Source organism: Bos grunniens, chromosome 4, assembly GCF_055505025.1.
Source record: "Bos grunniens cultivar Pamir isolate PY7600 chromosome 4, Bosgru_T2T1.0, whole genome shotgun sequence".
NCBI lineage: Eukaryota > Metazoa > Chordata > Mammalia > Artiodactyla > Bovidae > Bos > Bos grunniens.
Window position 1 is genome coordinate 39,556,815 of NC_141168.1, and position 25,205 is coordinate 39,582,019.

The 25,205-nt window shown below is 37.5% G+C and overlaps 1 protein-coding gene across 29 annotated transcripts in view; it reads left to right on the forward strand.

Moving 5' to 3' along the window:
- The window catches only part of SUGCT (succinyl-CoA:glutarate-CoA transferase), a 784,651-nt gene that overhangs the window by 240,585 nt on the left and 518,861 nt on the right, over nt 1-25,205 (forward strand). For 3 of the 29 annotated variants that reach the window (XM_086396015.1, XM_086396012.1, XM_086396018.1), the window contains one exon: nt 18,413-19,407. The exons of the other annotated variants lie outside the window; for them this stretch is intronic. In XM_086396015.1, coding sequence (XP_086252141.1) covers nt 18,413-18,436 — 24 coding nt within the window. In that variant the 3' untranslated portion in view covers nt 18,437-19,407. Of the gene's footprint in view, nt 1-18,412; nt 19,408-25,205 lie in introns of those variants that run through there. 29 annotated transcript variants of the gene reach the window in all.

Here is a 25,205-nt window from a genome sequence, read left to right on the forward strand (position 1 = left end):
ATCTCAAGTTTGTAGAATTGAAATGAGATATCGTTTTTTTTTTCTAATTACAACTTTAATTGAACCCACATCATTAAAATAACATTTTTGAACTTTTTCTAATTATAACAATAAAACATTCTCAGTGTTGGGCATTTGGAGATCAGGAAAATACCACAGTTCAGTTCAGTTCAGTTCAGTCACTCAGTCCTGTCCGACTCTTTGCGACCCCACAAATCGCAGCACGCCAGGCCTCCCTGTCCATCACCAACTCCCGGAGTTCACTCAAACTCACATCCATCGAGTCGGTGATGCCATCCAGCCATCTCATCCTCTGTTGTCCCTTTTTCCTCCTGCCCCCAATCCCTCCCATCATCAGAGTCTTTTCCAATGAGTCAACTCTTCGCGTGAGGTGGCCAAAGTACTGGAGTTTCAGCTTTAGCATCATTCCTTCCAAAGAAATCCCAGGGCTGATCTCCTTTAGAATGGACTGGTTGGCTCCCCTTGCAGTCCAAGGGACTCACAAGAGTCTTCTCCAACACCACAGTTCAAAAGTATCAATTCTTCAGCGCTCAGCTTTCTTCACAGTCCAACTCTCACATCCATACATGACCACAGGAAAAACCATAGCCTTGACTAGATGGACCTTTGTTGGCAAAGTAATGTTTCTGCTTTTCAATATGCTATCTAGGTTGGTCATAACTTTCCTTCCAAGGAGTAAGCATCTTTTAATTTCATGGCTTCAGTCACCATCTGCAGTGATTTTGGAGCCCCCAAAAATAAAGTCTGCCACTGTTTCCACTGTTTCCCCATCTGTTTCCCATGAAGTGATGGGACCGGATGCCATGATCTTCGTTTTCTGAATGTTGAGTTTTAGTAACAATAAAACATCCTTAGTGTTGGGCATTTGGAGATCAGGAAAATACCACAAGCCTGAGGAAAGACAAAAGAAACTGAAAGGAAATAAAATAAAAATTATTTGAAGTTTTACTATATAAGTACCCTATTTTGGGTAGGTCCTTCAAATAATTATACCATTAAATTATAACTACTTATTAATATTCCCTCAATGATATGAACTTATTTTATAAATATATACACACAGGTTCAGATGGCTTTGGATTTTATATTCTGTTCTGTTGTCTCTTGTCCCCTCAGCTACATTCTGTTACCATTATTTTAGCTATGAAACAAGTTTGGTGCTCAATTGCTTCAGTTGTGTCCAACTCTTGTGGCACTGTGAACTGTAGCCTGCCAGGGTCCTCAGTCCATAGGATTCTCCAGACCAGAATATTGAGTGGGTTGCCATGGCCTCCTTTGGGGCAGCTACCTGACACAGGGGTCGAACCCCTGTCTCCTCTGCTAAGCTACGTGGGAAGCCTGTATAACAAGTTTTGACTTCGATTTTTATAAGCTCTCTAACATTCTTCTCTTTCAATATTTTCTTGTCTATTATCTGTGTTATGTAAGAGAAATTTTTGATTCAAAAATATCAAGTTAAATATGTATGACTGAGTTCACCTGTTCAAACTATCACAATGTTGTTAATCGGCTATGCTGCTGCTAAGTTGCTTCAGTCGTGTCCGACTCTGTGCGACCCCAAAGATGGCAGCCCACCAGGCTCCCCTGTCCCTGGGATTCTCCAGGCAAGAACACTGGAGTGGGTTGCCATTTCCTTCTCCAAGGCATGAAAGTGAAAAGTGAAAAGTGAAAGTGAAGTCGCTCAGTCGTGTCCGACTCTTAGCGACCCCATGGACTGCAGCCTACCAGGCTCCTCCGTCCATGAGATTTTCCAGGCAAGAGTACTGGAGTGGGGTGCCATTGCCTTCTCCGTAATCGGCTATATCCCAATACAAAATAAAAAGTTAAAAACAATTGTCTACAAAAAAAACACCTCAAGTTAAAAATATCCTTTCAGATTTTGATTGGCATTGCTTTAAATATAAAAATTAATTGGTTAGCATTTACCTGTTAACCATAATTGAGTCTTTTTATCCAGGTAAATGACACCAAATAGATAAATGATACTAGTCAAATCTTATATCCCTGAGCTAAGTTTTGTGGATTTCTTCATAGAGATCATACACTTTATTTCTCATCTATTTCTAGATGTTTAACATGTTTTGGGAGCTGTGGTATATGGGATCATTTCCCATTATGTTTCCCCAATGGTAACTCCTTATGTTATATATGGCTCATAAGTGGCAATGTCACCAAAATGCTTCATTATTTCTAGTTAATTCTAATTCATTTCTTGGGCTATATAATGATATTCTCCAATTTTTTCTTTTTCTTTTTTAAATTATTCTTTTTAACTCAATTTAATATTTTTTTTCCTGAATTCTTTAATATTTTTTGTTTCCCTGACATTATTTTATTTGTCTGGTGCATCTTTGTCCAAAAATGAAGACAACAGATAAACATGATAGATCTTCAAGTGCTAAGAGAGTGTATCACCCCTGTCTGAGAGGCAGCCTAATCAAACTTACATGTTCAGATACCATGTATGGGCTGGGCTTGATCATGATGGTGGCACTTAATACACTTTTATAGGCAAGTTGATTAACTGATTTATGCCTCAGTTTTGTAATCTATAAAATGGGGATGTTTTGAGGATTTAAATGAATAACAATATAAAATGCCTTTGGTAGTGCCTAGAGCATACTAGGCTTCCCTGATAGCTCAGTTGGTAAAGAGTCCACCTGCAATGCAGGACACTTGGGTTTGATTCCGGGGTCGGGAAAATCTGATGGAGAAGGGATCAGGCTACCCACTTCAGTATTCTTGGGCTTCCCTTGTGGCTCAGCTGGTAAAGAATCTGCCTGCAATGCCAGAGACTGGGGTTCAATCACTGGGTTGGGACGATCCCCTGGAGAAGGGAAAGGCTACCCACTCCAGTATTCTGGCCTAGAGAATTCCATGGACTGTATAGTCCATGGGGTTGCAAAGAGCTGGACATGACTGAGCTACTTTCACTTCAGAGCGTACTAAGCACTATACAAGTATTTGCTGGTATTGTTATTATTCTTATTTCAAAATTTTGGGAATAATTTCAATTTTAGTTAGTTCAGTTCAGTCGCTCAGTTGTGTCCGACTCTTTGTGACCCCATGGGCTGCAGCACGCCAGGCCTCCCTGTCCATCACCAACTCTCGGAGTTCACTCAAACTCATGTCCATTGTGTCGGTGATGACATCCAACCATTTCATCCTCTGTCATCCCCTTCTCCTCCTGCCTTCAATCTTCCCCAGCATCAGGGTCTTTTAAAAATGAGTCAGTTCTTTACATTATTATCTAAATTTTAATTTAGATTTGTCTTTTAAAATGTATTTTTTCCCTTTGAACACTTATTTGCATATTTTGATATATTTTGTACTAACAAACGTGATTTGATTTATGAAAATCTTTTCTTCTGTTCCTTTTCCTTTTTGTATTTTGAAACCTTGTCTTTTTCTAATATGATATAAATGATTTCTTGTGCAAAAGTGGAAGACAGAGGGCATCAGAAGGGTTTCATGTCTGGTCATTCCTTTATAGTGTTCTCAGCCCACAAAATCTTGTCCATTAGACCAGAGACTTTGCTAGGTGTCCAGAGTCCTCACGGCTGTCACATCAGAAACCACCCCTTTCCTACTGACATTTTTTCCTCCTAAGTTTGATTAGTAATAAAGTGCTTAATTCTTATTTGTTGTCTGTTTTATCTTGTTAAGAAGACAAAGTTTAAGTAGGAACTAAAATCATTTAGCGGCCTAATGTGCTGATCAAGGCAAAATTCTTGTTACTGATCAGAGTATTATTTTGTAAAATTAGCTGATGCTTGTTCTTTCATCATTCTTCCAACATAAGATTAAAAAATAAAAATAACTTATTTTAAGGGAAGCTTTTCATACAGTATTAGATAATTTCATATCATTTGTTTAGATTTCTTCTTTAATAAAATATATTATCTGTATATTATATATTCCATACTTGTATCATTTTGACCATTTTAATACTTTTATCCTTTTCTTCTTTGATCTTGGCTAGGTTTATAAGTTTGTCTTTTGCATGACTTACTAGATTTTCTGCAGTTTAGGGTCTGACAGTTATAAATTTTAGTGCAATTTTAAATTCTATTGTCATTCTTTATTTCCTCCCTACATTATTTTAGTGAGTCCATCAATTATCTTTTTTTTAGTGTAATTTTTTTATCTTAGTTCATCTTTACCCATTTTGTTCAGAGAGTGCAAAGTGTTTTATTTAATTTCTTAGAGAACATAGATTAATGTTGTCTAAAATTTACTTATGTTTCTTGCCATAGTAACATTAAAATATTCTCTTTACCTCTTACATGCTGTATTTATTTCCCTATGTAGGATATAATATCTTTATGGGTATCATTTCATCTTTATTATTGTATATTCTTTTTTATAATTATACATTCTTAAATGAAAAAAATTTATTCTGATCTTGTATTTGGCAGTAAATAGCTTTTTGTTTTTTTTTAATATTCTTTTAAGATGTTAGGATCCTTTTCTAAAAGCTGTGGTTGAATGGTGGGTAGGGTAAATTTATATCAGTGACCCAGCAGTTTGGAAGAAGTTGGAGGAATGGGACACCTAAAGCCAGAAAGTTTCCTCTGCATGGTTTATTCTCTGTTCATGGGGAAACTGCTCTGCTGTGGATGAGCTTACTGTAACCAGTTTCTTTACCCCCTGGCTTCCCCTCAGAAATACTGTTTGGCTCTGTCAGACCTCCTTCCTGTAGCTCCTGCCTGCTGTTTCAGGCAAATCCCCTACTTCAATGGGAGAGTCAGGTTCCTAACTCATTTCATCTACCAAAATAAACTCCAGATGGATTAAAGATTTACATGTAAAAAATTATAAAACTATTATTACTTGAAAAAATATGGTAAAATATTTATGTACACTTTGGGTAGCAGTGTACATTTTAAGTCCAATACAGGGGCAAATTAAATTACTGATAGATTTAACTATTTAAAAATGTATAACATCAGTATATGAGGAAGCTCGCTCCATATACACTATTTATGGCAAATAAAAATATTTATAACATGATTTGATTGTCAAAGCACGAATCCTTATGTATGAAGAATATTTGCAAATTAATAAGAAAAATGTGAAAATTCTAATAGAAAACCGCACAACATTAAAAGACAGTTTTGGGCTTCCCTTGTGGCTCAGCTGGTAAAGAATCTGCCTGTAATGCCGGAAACCTGGGTTCGATCCCTTTGTTGGGAAAATCCCCTGGAGAAGGGAAAGGATACCTACTCCAGTATTCTGGTCTAGAGAATTCCATGGACCGTTTAGCCCATGGGATCACAAAGAGTCAGACACGACTGAGTGGCTTTCACTTTCACTTCAAAGTTGAGTTCAATTCAGTCGCTCAGTCTTGTCTGACTCTTTGCGACCCCATGGACTGGGGCATGACAGGCCTCCCTGTCCATCACCAACTGCCAGAGTTTACTCAAACTCATGTCCATTGAGTTGGTGATGCCATCCAACCATTTCATTCTCTGTCGTCCCCTTCTCCTCCTGCCCTCAATCTTTCCCAGCATCAGGGTCTTCTCAAATGAGTCAGTTCTTTGCATCAGGTGGCCAAAGTATTGGAGTTTCAGCTCCAACATCAGTCCTTCCAATGAGTATTCAGGACTGATTTCCTTTAGGATGGACTGGTTGGATCTCGCTGCAGTCCAAGGGACTCTCAAGAGTCTTCTCCAACACCACAGTTCAAAAGCATCAATTCTTTGGCACTGAGCTTTCGTTATAGTCCAACTCTCACATCCATACATGACCACTGGAAAAACCATAGCCTTGAGTAGACAGACTTTTGTTGGCAAAGTAATATCTCTGCTTTTTAATATCCTGTCTATGTTGTTCATAACTTTTCTTCCAAGGAATAAGCGTCTTTTTATATCATGGCTGAAGTCACCATCTGCAGTGATTTGGAGCCCCCCCAAAAATAAAGTCTGCGACTGTTTCCCCTGTTTCTCCATCTATTTGCCATGAATTGATGGGATTTAGTTTTCTGAATGTTGAGCTTTAAGCCAACATTTTCACTCTTCTCTTTCACTTTCATCAAGAGGCTCTTAGGTTCTTCTTCACTTTCTGCCATAAGGATGGTGTCATCTGCATATCTGAGGTTATTATTTCTCCTGGCAGTCTTGATTCCAGCTTGTGCTTCATCCAGCTCAGGATTTCTCATGATGTACTCTGCATATAAGTTAAATAAGCAGGGTGACAATATTCAGCCTTGACGTACTCCTTTTCCTGTTTGGAACCAGTCTGTTGTTCCATATCCAGTTCTAACTGTTGCTTCCTGACTTGCATACAGATTTCTCAAGAAGCAGGTCAGGTGGTCTGGCATTCCCATCTTTTAAAGAATTTTCCACAGTTTATTGTGATCCACATAGTCAAAGGCTTTGGCATAGTCAATAAAGCAGAAATAGATGTTTTTCTGGAACTCTCTTGCTTTTTCCATGATCCACCGGATGTTGGCAATTTGATCTCTGGTTCCTCTGCCTTTTCTAAAACCAGCTTGAACATCTGGAAGTTCACAGTTTACGAATTGTTGAAGCCCGGCTTGTAGAATTTTGAGAAGTAGTTTGCTAGTGTGTGAGATATGTGCAATTGTGCAGTAGTTTGAGAATTTTTTGGCATTGCCTTTCTTAGGGATTGGAATGAAAACTGACCATTTCCAGTCCTGTGGCCACTGCTGAGTTTTCCAAATTTGCTGACATATTGAGTGCAGCACTTTCACAGCATCATGTTTTAGGATTTGAAATAGCTCAACTGGAATTCCATCACCTCCACTAGCTTTGTTTGTAGTGATGCTTCCTAAGGTCCACCTGACTTCACATTCCAGGATGTCTGGCTCTAGGTGAGTGATCACACCATCATGATTATCTGGGTTGTCAAGATCTTTTTTATACAGTTCTTCTGTATATTCTTGCCACCTCTTCTTAATATCTTCAAAAGACAGTTCTTAAAGAAGAAAGTACAAATAGCTAAGAACATGAAAGAGACATTCAATGTCATTAATAATCAAATAGATGTAAATCACAGCAACAAATTTAATTTTCTTTATTATATTGATAAATGTAATAAAATATATTTATACTGATTTGGTACATTATGGAAATTTCTCTTTCAAATACATTCTTTTTAATCATTGAATAATAATTCATGGTTTGGATGTAACCTGATTTATCTCCCTGTCCATGGATAGTATATTGTTTCATTTTTTGCCACTATAATAAATGCTGCCATAAACATTCTTTTATATGTGAATAAACTGTAGCTATTATATCTACAGGATGTGAAAATGAAATGTGAACGTGAGAGTCACTGAGTCGTGTATGACTCTTTGTGACCCCGTGGACTATACAGTCCATGAATTCTCCAGGCTGGAAAACTGGAGTGGGTAGCCTTTCCCTTCTCTGTGGGATTGTTCCTAGACCAGGGACTGAACCCAGTCTTCTGGCATTGCAGGCAGATTCTTTACCAGCTGAGCCAGAAGGGAATTTCAAGAATACTGGAGTGGGTAGCTTATCCCTTCTCCAGGGGATCTTCCTGACTGAGGAATTGAACTGGGGTCTCCTGGATTGCAGGTGGATTCTTTACCAAGTGAACTATGAGGGAAGCTTCAGAATTGCCATAACTAACAGAAGATCAGCCCTGGAATTTCTTTGGAGGGAATGATGCTGAAGCTGAAACTCCAGTACTTTGGCCACCTCATGCGAAGAGCTGACTTATTAGAAAAGACTCTGATGCTGGGAGGGATTGGGGGCAGGAGGAGAAGGGGACCGCAGAGGATGAGATGGCTGGATGGCATCACTGACTCGATGGACGTGAGTCTGAGTGAACTCCGGGAGTTGGTGATGGACAGGGAGGCCTGGCGTGCTGCGATTCACGGGGTCGCAAAGAGTCGGACACGATTGAGCGACTGAACTGAACTCAACTGAATTGAACAGTGTTGTAACTATTCCAGGTGAACAGCCATGGGATTTAGTCATATGTATACATGTATCCATTCTCTCCCAAACTCGCCTCCAACTAGGCTTCCACATTGAGCAGAGTTTCTTGTGGTATACAGTTGGTTATCCTTGTTGGTTATCCATTAAAAAAAATTTTTTTTTAACTGCAAATAATTGGTTTACAACTGTGTTGGTTTCTGCCATACATCAACATAAATCAACTATAAATATACATATGTCCTCTGCCTCTTGAACGTCCCAGCTACCCCATCCCATGGCTGATTCCCATCCCACCTCTCTAGGTTGTCACAGAGCACTGTGTTTAAGCTTCCTATGTCCTATGTACAGCAAATTCCCACTATATCCATTTTAAATTTATCAGTGTGTACATGTCCATTCCAAATTCCCCAACTATCCCTTTCCCCCATTCTTCCCCCTAGCAACCATAAGTTTGTTGTCTAAGTCTTTGAATCTCTTTCTGTTTTGTAAGTAAGCTCATTTGTATGATTTCTTTTTAGATTTCACATTTAAGGGATGTCATACAATATTTCTCCTTCTCTGTCTGACTTACTTCACTCAGTATGACAATCTCTGGTTCCACCCATATTGCTGCAAATTGCATTATTTCATTCTTTTTAAAGGCTGAGTAATATTCCAAGAAATGCTATTTTAATAGCCCTCTCACACTTGCTGAGTTTGACTCTCTTTTTATATGTTTCTTGGATATTTTCTTTTACTATGCATATACTTTTTATTAGCCCCTATATTTTCTTTATCAATATGTAAAACCTCTTCAGTGAATAATATTTTTCCAATCCATTTTTCATCTTTAACTATGTTTTTATTTTTTATACAGTCAAGTGTGTCTGATTTTTCTTCTAGACTTTTTGAGTTTTCTACCTTTGATTAAAAAGGCCCTGATTAAAAGGTCTCCCTAACATTTATTTTCCTAAATTTTATTCTATTTTTATTTCTACAATTCTACCTTTAGTCCATATGAAATATGTTTCTCTATATGATGAGAACTAATGTCCAACTTAATTTGCTTACAAATAGATAGTTTGACAACATTTTGAATAGGTTTTTTTTTAAACTGAATAAAATTCTGTGTTAATCAGCTTCTTATATATATTGGAAACTACTACTGACTCTCTTTCATTACACTAAATTATTTGTGTATTTTTTGTTTAATTAAGATGATGTTTTAGTAAGTTTGAATAGATGGTTAAGTAAGTCCTGAGCATATAACTATTTTCATATTTTTTCTCTTCTTATACATTTATTTTCCATATGAATATCAAAACATTCAACCTAATTTAAAATTATTTTAATTCAAACAGATTGTTTTCAAAGTGTATACTTTTATAGTATTTGGATTTTATAGATTTTATTATAGTATAATAAAATCTTTCTAAGGATATCATTTGCCTACCTATTAGTTCAAATCTTTTGTACTTAAGAGTAAAATTTGTAACTACATAGGTTTTTTTCCTTTTGTGAATAGAAGTTTTTTTTTTGTTTTAATATCTGAATGGTGCTTGTTTGGTATAAAATGTTGGTTCTGTGTGTAGCATATCTAGTCACCTTATCAAATTAACCTGAGTTGTAGTAGCTTTATTTTTAGGGTCTTTTGAATTTTCTGGGTATAAAATATATGACTAAATATCATTTTGACTAAATGATACTTTGAATAGATATTTGACTAAATATCTATTATGATACTTACTTTTTAATCTTCATTTTGTCATTTCAATAATTTTATTTAAAAAAATTTTTGCTTTTGTGTGGAATATTATTGCTTTACAATGCTGTGTTATAAGAATTTTATGTAAATAGAATCATATAGTATGTAGCTTCCAGAATTGCCTTTTTCATTATACATAATATCTTAGTGATTGATTCAAGTTCCTGTACCTATCTATACTTTATTCCTTTTTATTTCTGAGTAGTATTCCATGGAGTGAGTACACCACAATTCTTTTTAAACCATTCACCCATTGAAGGACATTTGTGTTGCTTCTAGTTTTTGGCTATTATCAGTAAAGCTGATAAGAAGCATTTGTACAGATTTCTTTGTGAACTTGAGTGTTGTTTCTTAGGGGTAAATATCCAGAAGTTCAGTTGTTAGGTTGTTTTGTAATGGTATGCCTGGTTTTGTAAGAAATGGCCAAACTATTTTCCAGAGTGACTGTATCATTTTACTTTCCTACAAACAATAGTATGAGTGACCTAGAATCCCTGCCTTCTTCCCAGCGTTTGGTGTTAGCATCAATTTAAAAATTTTAGCTTTTCTGATAGATAACTCATTGTGGTTTTAATTATCACTTCTGTAGTCACTAATGATGTTGGTCATCTTTTCATATGTTTGTTTGCCATATGTAGATCTCCTGTAATGTCCTTTGCTCATTTTCTTGTTGGATTGTGTGAATTAACTTTTTTTTTTCTTTTTTATTGTTGACTTTTGAGAGTTCTTTATATATGCTGCATACTAAGCCTTTGCTAGATATGTAGTTTGCAAATGTTTTCTCATACTTTTTAGTTTGCCTTTTTATTCTTTTTTTTTTTCCAATATGCCTTTTTATTCTTTAAGCAGGGTCTTTCTTAAAGCAAAAGCTTTTAATTTTGAGGTAATTTTATCAATATTTTATAGATTCTAATTTTGGTGCCAAGTCCTAGATCTGAAAGGTTTATGTTCTGCTATTTTTTATAAGTTTTGTTTTTATATTTTAGTCTGTGATCCATTTTGAGTTAATTTTTATATAAAGTGTGAGTTTCTTTCTTTCTATTTTTTGACCTATGGATATCTAGTTGTACCTTTGCTAAATGAGCTACTATTATTCCACCATTGAATTGCTCTTGTACTTTTCCCCAAAAGTCATTTGAATGTTACCAGCCACTCAATATTGTTTTAGCTCCAGTCTTATTTTGGAGTGCATGTATTATTGCCTTGCCATGTTCCTGACTCACTTTTATTGCATATTTTTACTACTAGCTTCTTAAGTGGTCCATTCTCTTCTTTTCCTAATATGATGTGTTTGGAAGACTAATGAGATTGGAACAGTTGAAAGTTTTGGTCAGGCATAGGCCACTGGCTGGCCTCTGGATGATCTGTTCTGGTCAAGTGTCACTTTCTAACTCCCCCCAACTATGGTTAAGAGGGGGACCATGTCCTAGAGGACTAGGACACTTAAGGGACAGGGGTTATAAGCAAGCAGATTGTAGTAAGTGAGCTGTGATCTGGTTAGGCAGTGACAGCATTATTAAATATTATCTGTCAATAACCAAGAAGTTCTTTAAATGAAAAGCATCATCTTTTTTCATTTTCTCATTTGTGAAACAGAGGAAGGGACATTTTTACATTTGCTCTCTGAGTGTTGGATAACTTAACCCTGAGGTAGTGAAAAGAAATTACAATGCCTTATTATGCATTGGAACCCATAAAGTGTAATACTTTTCTAACCAGAATTTTAATATTCACCAGGGTCTTGAAATAATGCTTTATTCTTTGTCTTGCTCCCTGCCTACAGTAGAGTGCTAGAAACATATTTGGAAGTTATTATGACGAGAGATGTAATTTTAAAGAAGAATATCAGTGTAAAGTATGTTAACTAAGTTTTTTGGTGTAATAAGATGCAGCAGAATCATAAAGGAATGTGTTCATTTATGGAGCAGTGAGTTCCTGTTACATGGAACAGAAGGCAAAGTTCATGTTTACTATTGCAAATGGATATCATAAATGGATAGTTCTTCATGGATTTTGTTGATTGAATTTCTTTGGCTGATGACAAAGGTACTAAAAACTAATGCAAAGAGAGATCTGATAGCAGGAATTTAATTTTTTTTTTGTTTACCTAATTATCCACTTTTGTATATTGCTAGCCAACTCTAAGCCTATAGACAGAATCCCCAATATACTCATGAATCCCCTGATTTATTACAGAAAGGGAAAATATAATTTTGGCCTGAATTTAAAGAGAAGTGAGGAGAGTTATAATTTTTAGTCAGTAAAGATCTACTTTCCCCTAATTTTTTTCTGGCCTCAAAGATATACTAAGTTCAGTTTGTATTTTGGGTAGCTCTCACTTCACATTTTTCCTTTTCTGATATCTGTAGGAGGAAAGGAGGAATTGATTCAAGAGCTTGGATGTCTCCTTGTCAATTTACAGTCTGGAGCCACTGTTGAGGTCTGCTGCCAAGAGGCATATGGGGAAGGAGAGGAGTTGAGGGACTGAGATCTTAGATCTGTCTACTCATTGTCTTTGGTGGTCATCTCGGACGAGTAGCCTGGTCTGCTTCATTGTTTAATCTGCAGTGTGCAAAAAGAGTTAATGAAAGAGCTGTATTATTTAATACCATTTCCATGCCAGTGGCTTCATTAATCAGTTTCCAGTTATTGTTCCATATACTTCTTGCAGCATGGGCTTCCCTGGTGGCTCAGAAGGTAAAGAATCAGCCTGCAACGCAGGAGACCACAGTTTGATTCCTGGGTAGGGACATTCCCCTGGAGAAGGGATAGGCTACCTGTTCCAGTATTCCTGGGCTTTTCTGGTGGCTCAGAAGGTAAAGAATCTTCCTATAATGCAGGAGACCCCAGTTTGATTCTTGGGTTGGGAAGGTCCCCTAGAGGAGGGCATGGCAACCCACTCCAGTATTTTTGCCTGGAGAATCCCCATGGACAGAGGAGCCTGGAGGGCTACAGTCCGTAGGGTCTCAATGAATTGGACATATTCAGCGGCTCAGCACAGCACAGGTACCATGATAAAGTTGTAGAAGGCTGCTATGGGCATATATGGTCTGCAGGGAGATCAAAGAACTTTAGGGAAATCAGATGCTGAGATGAATTTTGAAACATGAGAAAGAGTTAATAAATCAAGAGGGTAGGGAAAGGGTATTCTGTTGACAAATAATAGTGTTCTGTGAAGTTGTGTGGGTGGGTAACTGCTGCTGCTGCTAAGTCGCTTCAGTCGTGTCTGACTCTGTGTGACCCCAGAGACAGCAGCCCACCAGGCTCCCTTGTCCCTGGGATTCTCCAGGCAAGAACACTGGAGTGGGTTGCCATTTCCTTCTCCAATGCATGAAAGTGAAAAGTGAAAGTGAAGTCGTTCAGTCATGTCCAACTCCTAGCGACCCCATGGACTGCAGCCTACCAGGCTCCTCTATCCATGGGATTTTCCAGGCAAGAGTACTGGAGTGGGGTGCCATTGCTTTCTCCAGGGTAGGTAACTAGATGGGGTGAATTGCTGCTCCTAACTGTGATGAAGGTTTCTTGAGACCTTTCTTGAGGTTTCTTGAGATGAAAAATGAAGGAATAAAAGTCAACAGATTATGTCAACTGCTTTTTCCAAAGATTACATCTTACATACATTGCTATGTATAAAATAGATAAATAGTGAAAACCTACTGTAGAGCACAGGGAAAGAAAAGAAGGTGCACTCTGTAGGACATCCATTACGTTAACCTTAAAAGTACAATCCAATATATACTTTAGGTGCATAAAAATACTGTTTGATCCCACTTATGCAAGTCTACTAGAGTAAACAAATTCATAGATTTATAAAGTTCATTGGTGGATGCCAGGGGTCAGGCGGGAGTGGGAGAGGGAGGAATGGGACTTAGTGTTTAATGGGGACAGAGTTTCAGTTTAGGAAGGTGAGAAATTCAGGAGATAGATGATGGTGAGTGTTGTACAGTAATGTGAATGTACTTAATGCACAGTTAAATATTGTTAAAATAGTATGTTTTATATTATGTGACTTTTACCACAATTCAGTTCAGTTCAGTTCAGTTCAGTCGCTCAGTCTTGTCCGACTCTGCGACCCCATGAATCGCAGCACACCAGGCCTCCCTGTCCATTACCATCTCCCGGGGTTCACACAAACTCACGTCCATTGAGTCGGTGATGCCATCCAGCCATCTCATCCTCTGTCGTCCCCTTTTCCTCCTGCCCCCAATCCCTCCCAACATCAAAGTCTTTTCCAATGAGTCAACTCTTTGCATGAGGTGGCCAAAGTACTGGAGTTTCAGCTTTAGCATCATTCCTTCCAAAGAACACCCAGGGCTGATCTCCTTCAGAATGGACTGATTGGATCTCCTTGCAGTCCAAGGGACTCTCAAGAGTCTTCTCCAACACCATAGTTCAAAAGCATCAATTCTTCGGTGCTTAGCTTTCTTCACAGTCCAACTCTTACATCCATACATGACCACAGGAAAAACCATAGCCTTGACTAGATGGATAAAAACATTAAAAAAAAAAAAAAGGCAATTAAGACAGACAGATGCCCAGAGTAACTGATTTTGAATCTAAGGTCAGTGTTTCACTTTCCCAGTTGAGAACAGATAAGTCAATTGAAATGCATTCTAGGAGAGGGATAAATTAGCTTGGGATTAGTATACACACATACACATGTGCGTGTGCACACACACACACACACACACACACACACACTACCATATATAAAATAGATAACCAAGAGGGACCTACTGTATAGCACAGGGAGCTCTACTCACTATCCTGTAATAACATATATGGGAAAATAATCTGAAAAATAATGAATTCATGTACTTATATAACTGAATCACTATGCTGTATACCTGAAACACACAACATTGGAAATCAGCTATACTCCAGTTAAATTGAAAAAAAAAAAAAAAGGATCATGTCTGTATGTTTCATCTGAATTCTCTAAGTACAGTCGGGGAAATTCTTTTACTGGCTGTTTGTGCTGCTGTGATTTGCATCACCACTTTCATGGACACAACCCTACTTTGTTATCTTATTTTCACTTGCCTGGACCATTATACAAGCACACCCTTTCCTCTTTCCAGTTACCCCACTCCAGTATATACTCTCTTGAACCTCAAAGAAGAGGTTTGATCAGGTCTCTCTCCTGCTCATGAGTTATACAAGCTCTGTAAAGTTTATTCATTAAAACCCAGCTTCCTGAACCTGGAAGCTGTTAAAGGATCAAAGCCATTTTTTTTTTTTTCTGACTGTAGCTTCAGTATTTCCTTTATCGATCTTGACCAGATCAGCTGCTTGGACACTTTACCGGAATTCAGGCTCACCATTCCTCTGCCTCCAGTCTGGAAGGATGATTGACCCTAATGCCTTGTGCCTGCTGATATGCTTTGTCATCTGTCCTTCAACAAATATTTACTGATTACCTACTGTCTGCTGGGCACTGGAGACTTAGTGCTGGGCCAAACAGTAGATATGACTCTGCTTTCTAAGGAGGTCAGGAAATGCTTCTTTGAGAATTCCCCAAGGCATGCCGCCATCCCTAAGACTGTGTACTAGCTCTGAATTGCAACTAATTCACAGAATATGGCAGGTCTTTCTGAATAGTTGTTAGAAAAGGGCTTTTTCTTCTAGGCTTGGGCCTTTAGTCTTGCCCCGGGTCTTTTCCTTAGATATTAAAATCTCGACCAGGTTTTGGTGATCTAGTGTCTAATATTTGAATTCTAATACCTACCACTTGTGTTATTTGTTCCTTTATCAAGACCAAGTCTAGGTGATCTGAGGAACTAAGAACTCTTTGTATGTTTTCGTTTGATTCCTAGATGTCAGTGAATACAGTTAAAATGTATTCAAAAGCATCTAACTTAGTCTTAAATATACAATATACACACAATATGATAAGGGCAAGTAGGAGCAGTAGAAATATGTTGTGTGGTTCATGTGACAGTGTTTTGTTAGTATTAAGAATGGTGTGTAATTAAAATTTTAATAAATAAATTATTTATTTGCTGGTATTTTTTTAGTAGTTAGTATGTGGCAGGCCCCATGCTAAAAGTTACCATATGTATTACCTCATGTAACAATTTAAACCTTGGGAAAAACTGTCAACACACCTTTCATTGATCACATATAACACTTCCTTGGGCTTTTCACAGTTTGGACTTTGGTTTCTTATTCAGACTTACTTTCCACGCTCTTTGAACCCTTGTGACAAACATATTCCTGGCCATCTTGTGTATTGTATTAGCATATTTTTTTCCTTTCTCTAGAATTCATTCTTTTCAAAATCCCATACTTGTGATTGTTATCTCTTCAAGATACTCCAGTCAGTCTATACTGAATATGATTTTTGGCCCTGTTCTTAAATAAAGTAGATGTTCAGCAAATATTAAACATCAGATGCTTTGGGTAGATTTGCTAACATCTCATTTATGCTAGGAAGACATTCTGTAACAGCCAAATAATCAATGAGATTTAAGATGGTTCATTGCTCTTCATCCTGCCATCTTAAAGAACTAACCAGAGTGAAACAAACATCCTCTCTAAATCATATAATCATTAAGAATCACTAGTACTTATTTTGAGAACTTCCCATGATTTAAGAAGATTTTAAATTGTGTTTGAATAAAGCAGGTTCTATGAAGTCTAGTATATAGCTGTTTGCACCACTAGGTACTCAATTTTTTTAATGAATGGATCCTATGAGATAGATACTATTATTATCATTTTAAAAATGGGATGCCTGAGACACCAAGAAGTTAGATACCTTGCCTGGGTGGTACAAAATAGCAAGCAACAGAGCTGACACCTTAACTGATATGTCTTTGAGGCTTGGCAATATTTCCAACTCTGTCAATAGTTAATCCAGATAAAATCGTAAATGGAGTATCATTTTATATTCAATTTCATTATTACTCGTTTTCATGTTACCCATCTAGGAATACTTAGACTCCCAAATATTGTGATTAGTGACTGTAGAAAAATATTAATGTCACTGCTGATGCATGTCATATCTGGTAAAAAAGTACATGTTAAAGTGCCTAAAATCACAGGTTATTTTGTAGAAAAAATAGGACTAAATTTATTTAAAAACAAACTTTCAAAATATGTTTATAAATCTGCTAAAAGCTTTGCTTGAACTTTACAGTGCCTTCTCCTCAGAATAATTGAAAAAAAATATTAAAAACTTCTTCTAAATGGTCAACAGTTGCTGTTTTTTTCACTTTTTAAAATGTTACTAAGAACACATATGCCAGATTTCATTTAACTGCATTTTTATAGTTCAGTCATTAACCTACTGAAAAAAAGTAGCTTAAATGGAAACACTGACATAAACCTTATTACACTGGCTCCAATGTGTTGCTATCATAAAGTATCCATCTTCTATATGTGTATGTTTTCATAGGATACTATTGAAAAGGTAATGGAAAATTAATGTTGCAATGGAGAATTTGATTCTTTGTATATATATTTAAACACTCTAGCACAGTGTATGTTTACAACATCAAGCAGTTTATTTGGAATTAAGGTTTATCATAAATTTTATGATATTTAAAACATATTTTACAACTGGCCATATATTATTTCTGCTCCCTATTTTGAAGTTTATCTCATTTCTTTGACAAAATATTTGTTATGCGTCTCTCCTTGGACTGGTACCATACTATTTATAATGTCTTCAATAAGAAAAATAAGTCTTAGGTGATCAATAACACTATCCCTTACAGATCATTTTTCTGATTAAATTTGAAAATGTACTCTGCCATGGTGGGATAGTGTGTCAAATGGTAGAAATAACTGAGCATGAAATAATTTAAAAGATATCATCATTGAAAGGTAGCCTTACTGCTTATGGAAATGTAAATTGATGCTGAAGCTGAAGCTCCAATACTTTGGCCGTCTGATGTGAAGAGCTGACTCACTGGAAAAGACCCTGATGCTGGGAAAGATTGAAGGCAGGAGGAGAAGGTGACGGCAGAGGACCAGATGGTTGGATGGCATCACCAACTCAATGGACATGCGTTTGAGCAAACTCTGGGATATGGTGAAGGACAGGGAAGCCTGGCGTGCTGCAGTCCATGGGGTCACAAACAGTTGGACAAGACTGAGCAACTGAACAAATAACAGCAGACGCTATGGAGAATAGTATGGAAATTTCTTAAAAAGCTAAAATAGAGTTACCATATGATCCAGCAACCCTACTCCTGGGTATGTGGCTCTAATTTGAAAAGATATATGCACCCCAATGTTCATAGCACCACTGTTTATAATAGCCAAGACATGAAAGTAACCTAAATGTCCATCAATAGACGAATGAATAAAGATGTTGTGTACATATACAATGGAATATTACTAAGCCATAAAAAAGAATGAAATAATGTTATTTGAAGCAAGACAGATGGACCTAGAAGTTATTATTACTTACTAAGTGAAGTAAGTCAGATAGAGAAAAATATCATGATATCACTTATATATACATATATATATATGTATATGTTCTTTTTCATGTTCTTTTCCATTAAGTTTATTACAAGATATTGAATAAAGTTCTCTGTGTTATATAGTAAGTCCTTGTTGTTCATATATTTTATATATAGTAGTGTGAAATGTTAATCCCAAATCCAAATTTAACCCTCTCACCCTTTCCCCTTTTGTAACTATAAATTTATTCTTTATGTCTATTTCTGTTTTGTAAAAACATTCATTTGTATCATTATTTTAGAGAACAGTGAAAAAGCCAGCTTAAAACTCAACATTCAAAAAACGAAGATCATGGCATCTGGTCCCATCATTTCATGGCAAATGGAGCAACAATGGAAACAGTGACAGACTTTATTTTCTTGGGCTCCAAAATCACTGTGGATGGTGACTGCAGCTATGAAATTAAAAGATGCTTGCTCCTTGGAAGAAAAGCTATAACAAACCTAGACAGTGTATTAAAAAACAGAGACAGTACTTTGCCAACAAAAGTCTGTATAGTCAAATCTATGGTTTTTCCAGTAGTCATGTACAGATGTGAGAGTTGGATCATAAAGAATGCTGAGTGCTGAAGAATTAATGCTTTTGAACTGTGGTGTTGGAGAAGACTCTTGAGAGTCCCTTGAACTGCAAGGAGATCAAACCAGTCAAACCTAAAGGAAATCAACCCTGAATATTCATTGGAAGGACTGATGCTGAAGCTGAAGCTCTAGTACTTTGGCCACCTGATGCAAAAACCGACTCATTGGAAAAGACCCTGATCCTGGGAAAAATTGAAGGCTGGAGGAGAAGGGGACAACAGAGGACAAGATGGTTGGATGGCATCACCGACTCAATGGACATGAGTTCGAGCAAACTCTGGAAGATGGAGAAGAACAAGGAACCTGCGATGCTGCAGTCCATGGGGTCACAAAGAGTCGGACATGACTGAATGATTGAACAACAAAACAATATATATGTGTGTGTATCCCTTGTGGCTCAGCTGGTAAAGAATCTACCTGCAACGTGGGAGACCTGAGTTTGATTCCTGGGTTGGGAAGATCCCCTGGAGAAGGGAAAGGCTACCCACTCCAGTATTCTGGCCCAGAGAATTCCATGGACTGTATAGTCCACGGGGTATAAAGAGTCAGACATGACTGAGTGACTTTCACTTTCATATATGTATGAATCACTTTATTGTATACCTGAAACATTGTATATCAACTATACGTCAATAAAAAGTCAAACACACATTAAAAATAGTTATCATCCATCTCTTCCTCCTTGTCCTCATGGCATAGTCAGAGAAACTTGCCTATGTAGTTTTCATAGAGAAGGGAATCAAGGCGATAGGAGTGTGGGAACATCTGCAAGCCTGTAAGGTAATTTCTTTTTATACACACTTGATAGAGGTGTAGATGTGTGGAACAGTAGTAAATATGGAAGAATTTTGTGATTTGAGACTATAATAAATGTCTTGTCGATCTAATCATCTTACCTATCAATTTGTGAATCTTGAGAAGAAATGAGTACTTTTCCTCTAGACCTAGAGCTTCTACCACATTGTAGGCAATTTTCAAGAAGGGGGTTGAGAGCATTGATGTTTTGAAGCTGTGTACCTGTTGACAGATTACCTATCTATGCTTCAGCTTTCATCCTGGTAAAATGGAGATAATATAATAGTAGTATCTAGCTAAAAAGGTTGCTGGGAGGCTTACAAGAGTCATTACATAATAAGAATTCAATAAATTTTACTATTATTATTATTTAAATAGCAAGAAGATTTAAGTTAGTTTGAGAAGAGTGGCAAAGCAGAGCCAAATAATCTTGGGTTCTTGTCTTGGTTTCTTATTTGTGTTCAGCAAAGCTGTTTACTCTCTGAGACTTGATTTTTCTTATAAGTAAAGTGGGAATAGTCATACATATTTTGCAGGCTTGTTGAAAGAATATTATGAATGTAAATTACCATGCAAAGAGTCAGACCCAATACTGAGTGCCTGATGAATGAGGCCATTATAATTATTTACCAAAAAAAAAAAAAAACCCACACATAATCAGATTGAGTGCCTAAGGACACTATGTCTTAACAAAGTAGCATTACTTTACTCAGGAACATAAAGAACAAAGGTTAGTGTTCTCCAGAATTCATGTAGTTGACATTACCTCTCAGCCAAAAGAAATATATTGCAGAGAAAGTGGTTGTAAATGCTATGTTCTATTTATACATGATGAGGGTGTTGTGAACTCTGGAGCCACATTTTAAATATCTTGTGTGTGAGGGCTTTCTTGTTTCTTACCTTATAAAATTTTCTTGTTTTAAATGTCTCGAAGTGCATGTAAACATATATAAGCTAGTCCCAAACACTCATAATAAAATAAGCAAAATCTTCTCGACCAGACCATTTTCTTTATTTTTCACTGTTTTATTGTAATCCTCCTATCAGGATTTCGTGTTTGATCTTAAAATCACAGAATTTAATAGCTGGAAGGGATCAGTCTAACACCCTAAATTTGTTTGTCAGGGATCTATGACCTGACAAGTTGAAGTGATTGCCTAAGGCCATATAGTAAGTTAGTAGCAGAATTCTGGTCTCTTGTATCAAAGACAACATTCAGGGGTGAGAAATGACACTGGATCAGGACAGAATTTAAGCTTTTATTATTTAGGAGTGGTGGTACTGGGGCCCTACAAAGTGTAGTCCGCATATGTGTATGACATTCAGCATATAGCTGAAAGAAAAGATTGGATAAGGCTGGTGCTGGGGACCCTTATCTGGTGGCAGAGGCTGACCCATACATTCTAAGGCATCTTATGATCTCAGTTATGGTCAGGTAATATTATCTGGAGAAGGCAATGGCACCCCACTCCAGTACTCTTGCCTGGAAAATCCCATGGATGGAGGAGCCTGGTAGGCTGCAGTCCATGGGGTCGCTAAGAGTCGGACACAACTGAGCGACTTCACTTTCACTTTTCACTTTAATGCATTGGAGAAAGAAGTGGCAACCCACTCCAGTGTTCTTGCCTGGAGAGTCCCAGGGACGGGGTAGCCTGGTGGGCTGCCGTCTATGGGGTCACGCAGAGTCGGACACGACTGAAGCAACTTAGCAAACAAACAAATATTATCTAAGGGCTTTCCATGTGGTACTAGTGGTAAAGAAAACACCTGCCAATGCAGGAAACATAAGATAGATGGGTTTGATCCTGGAGTTGGGAGGATCCCCTGGAGGAGGGCATGGCAACCCACTCCAGCATTCTTGCCTGGAAAATTCCATGGTCAGAGAAGCCTGGCGGGCTATATCCATGAGGTCACAAAGACTCGGACACTGCTCAAGTGACTTAGCACACATGTAGCATGCAGTATTATCTAAGGATGTCAGGTTGAACCACAAAGGTAAGCATCAGGTAAATATCTCAGCAGTGGGCTGTGAAAAGAAGAGAAGCGAAAAGCAAAGGAGAAAAGGAAAGATATACCCATTTGAATGTAGAGTTATAAAGAATAGCAAGGAGAGATAAGAAAGCCTTCCTCAGCAATCAGTGCAAAGAAATAGAGGAAAACAATAGAATGGGAAAGACTAGAGATTTCTTCAAGAAAATTAGAGAAACCAAGGGAACATTTCATGCAAAGATGGGCTTAATAAAGGACAGAAATGGTATGGACCTAAGAGAAGCAGAAGACATTAAGAAGAGGTGACAAGAATACACAGAAGAACTGTACAAAAAAGATCTTCATGACCCAGATAATCACAGTGATGTGATCACTCAGACTCACCTAGAGCCAGACATCCTGGAATGTGAAGTTAAGTGGGCCTTAGGAAGCATCACTACGAACAAAGTTAGTGGAGGTGATGGAATTCCAGTTGAGCTATTTCAAATCCTAAAACATGATGCTGTGAAAGTGCTGCACTCAATATGTCAGCAAATTTGGAAAATTCAGCAGTGGGCCACAGGACTGGAAAAGGGCAGTTTTCATTCCAGTCCCAAGAAAGGCAATGCCAAAGAATGCTCAAACTACCACACAACTGCACTCATCTCACAGGCTAGTAAAGTAATGCTCAAAATTCTCCAAGCCAGGCTTCAGCAATACATGAACTGTGAAATTCCAGATGTTCAAGCTGGTTTTAGAAAAGGCAGAGGAACCAGAGATCAAATTGCCAACATCCGCTGGATCATTGACAAAGCAAAAGAGTTTCAGAAAAACATCTATTTCTGCTTTATTGACTATGCCAAAGCCTTTGACTATGTGGATCACAATAAACTGTGTAAAATTCTGAAGGAGATGGGAATACCAAGCCACCTGACCTCCCTCTTGAGAATCCTATATGCAGGTCAGGAAGCAACAGTTAGAACTGGACATGGAACAACAGACTGGTTCCAAATAAGAAAAGGAGTACATCAAGGCTGAATATTGTCACCCTGCTTATTTAACTAATATGCAGAGTGCATCATGAGAAATGCTGGGCTGGAATAAGCACAAGCTGGAATCAAGATTGCTGGGAGAAATATTAATAACCTCAGATATGCAGATGACAACACCCTTATGGCAGAAAGTGAAGAAGAACTAAAGAGCCTCTTGATGAAAGTGAGTAGTAAACAGTAAAGAGTAGTCTTCACTAAAATCCCAAGTGATCAGGCTCTTTGAAGCGTGATATCTGTTACAGGGAGAAAATTCTATCCCTTGCAAAAGTGCTTAGAAAACTTACTAGGTTAGTAGGTTCTCAGAGTCCTATCAAAGTCACTCTCAATTTAGGATAATATTCTAGTCTGAAAGATAAAATGGATACTTAGTAGAGAAATTGAGGCAGAAACAGATTCCCCGAGCAGGACAACAAGGTGGGTATTTAGTATTTTTAAGGAATGCAGCATAGGGAATATTGTGCTTTCCTGTGTTTGCAAGTGAGCCGGGTACATCTCAGACGCAGGATATTCAGAGTATAAGACAAATTTCACTGACTGTCCTGACTAGATTCAAAGATCATTGGTGGCCTTCCCTCCTGGTTAGTATCTATTGTTATTAGCTACTTTAAAACTTACTCATGGTTAGTAAACATCTTCTTTTAGCTATGGCATTTTCTAAAGACTTTTTTTTATTGTTGTTGTTTTTGTCTTTGCTGTTCCAAAATCAATTTTTAATTGATACGATGAGTGCCTATGGCTTTATTCACATTTTGGTTTTAGAATGCTGCTCCACGTGTCAATAAGACCATTTAATAATTTGAACTCCCGAAAGACAGAAGACGTTTCAGTTCTATTAGCCCTCTCGTTTCTCCCTTTATCCACAAGATCATAAGCTTTTATGTTGGACTTTTGAGAGTATATTATTCATATTTGTCTCCCCATGCCTAATATAGTATTCAGAAGTTATGATAGGTGAATGTTAGACAGGTACTGAATGAATGAATGTTGGTGGCTTGAATAAATATTCTGGGACAAACAATAACTTATTAACTTTTGGATGTTTTGTGGCATGTGCTGAATGTTCTTTTGATTTTCTTCATAAGAGTACCTATTTGAAAAAATAAAATCTATGAAATTCTTTATAAATTATAATATGGTCTGCTAAAAGCGGCCTTGTCACTGATTTTATTATTGTCTTGGGAACCTGGAAAAAGCACACCCTCTGAATAAGGACCCAAGTCTAGGAGTAAGGACAGTACTGAAATAGACCAACCTTAACAAAGCCGATTCTTGATGAGATCAAGGCGAGCTTTCAAGTAATTCAGCGTGCCTGTCAAAACTCAACAGAAACATTGCAGAATTTTATAGGAAATTAACATAATCCAGAGCTTTTGAAATGTAAGCTTTATAATGTTTAGTGGATACATTTGTAGATATGTGAAAAAGCTGGAAAAAATAACTGATAAGAAAGATAAAAAATAATCAACTGAATCAGACACAGAGATGATCCAAAAACTGGAATGAATAGACAGGGACTTCTGCTTGCTGTCCTGTGGATCTTGTGGAATAGTATTGGGTTAACCAAAAAGTTCATTCAGGTTTTTCTGTAACATCTTGTTGAAAAACCAGAACAAACTTTTTGGCTAACCCAAATAGCACATCACCCAGCTTTCTCTCTCTCTCTCTTTTTTTCCCTCAGCGTCCCTCAGAGTATACTGTATCCTGATACTGTATACTGTATCTCTGAGACAAGTGAGATGGAAACCTTGTCCCTTAGGCAGCCTCTTGAAAATCCTACACATTGGATGTACATTTTGGTCTTCTTTTTTGCTCTCTGGCAGGAAGGCAATGGCACCCCACTCTAATACTTTTGCCTGGAAAATCCCATGGATGGAGGAGGCTGGTAGGCTGCAGTCCATGAGGTCGCTAAGAGTCGGACATGACTGAGTGACTTCACTTTCACTTTTCACTTTCATGCATTGGAGAAGGAAATGGCAACCCACTCCAGTGTTCTTGCCTGGAGAATCCCAGGGACGGGGGAGCCTGGTGGGCTGCCGTCTATGGGGTCGCACAGAGTCGAACATGACTGAAGCGACTTAGCAGCAGCAGCAGCAGCAGCAGGAAGCCAGCAGCTGGGAGATTTTTCCCAATAATGATGCAATGGGGGGAGGGGTGTAGAAAATGAGTGGCACAAATTTTCTTATTGGCTTTGATGTGGCTGGTTTCACACTCACCTGGGGACCTGGGATTCAGGAGCCTCTTAACCATTTTCTGGATTTCTTACAAGGGGAATTGGTCTATACATTGTTGTTGGGGGAAGAGGGTCTGGGGCTTCCTATTCTGCCATCTTGTTGATGTCATCTGACATCCCACCTAATGAGATCTTAGTGATTCATCCCTAACACTGCTTTATTAATTATTATTATTAATAATAGTGCTTTATAATTAATAAATAACAGTGTGTCAGACTCACTCATATATATTAATAGTGTTTTATAATAGTGTTTTAGATTCATGCATATATATTTTTTTGTCTCACTATTCCCTTTTGTATCTCATTCTTTCTAGGTTTTAGTTTTCTTCTTTATAAAGCATATTTTTAAATAAATTGCTTTGGTGAGGATCTGGTGGTGATAAACTGTCTGAGTTTATTAGTCTAAAA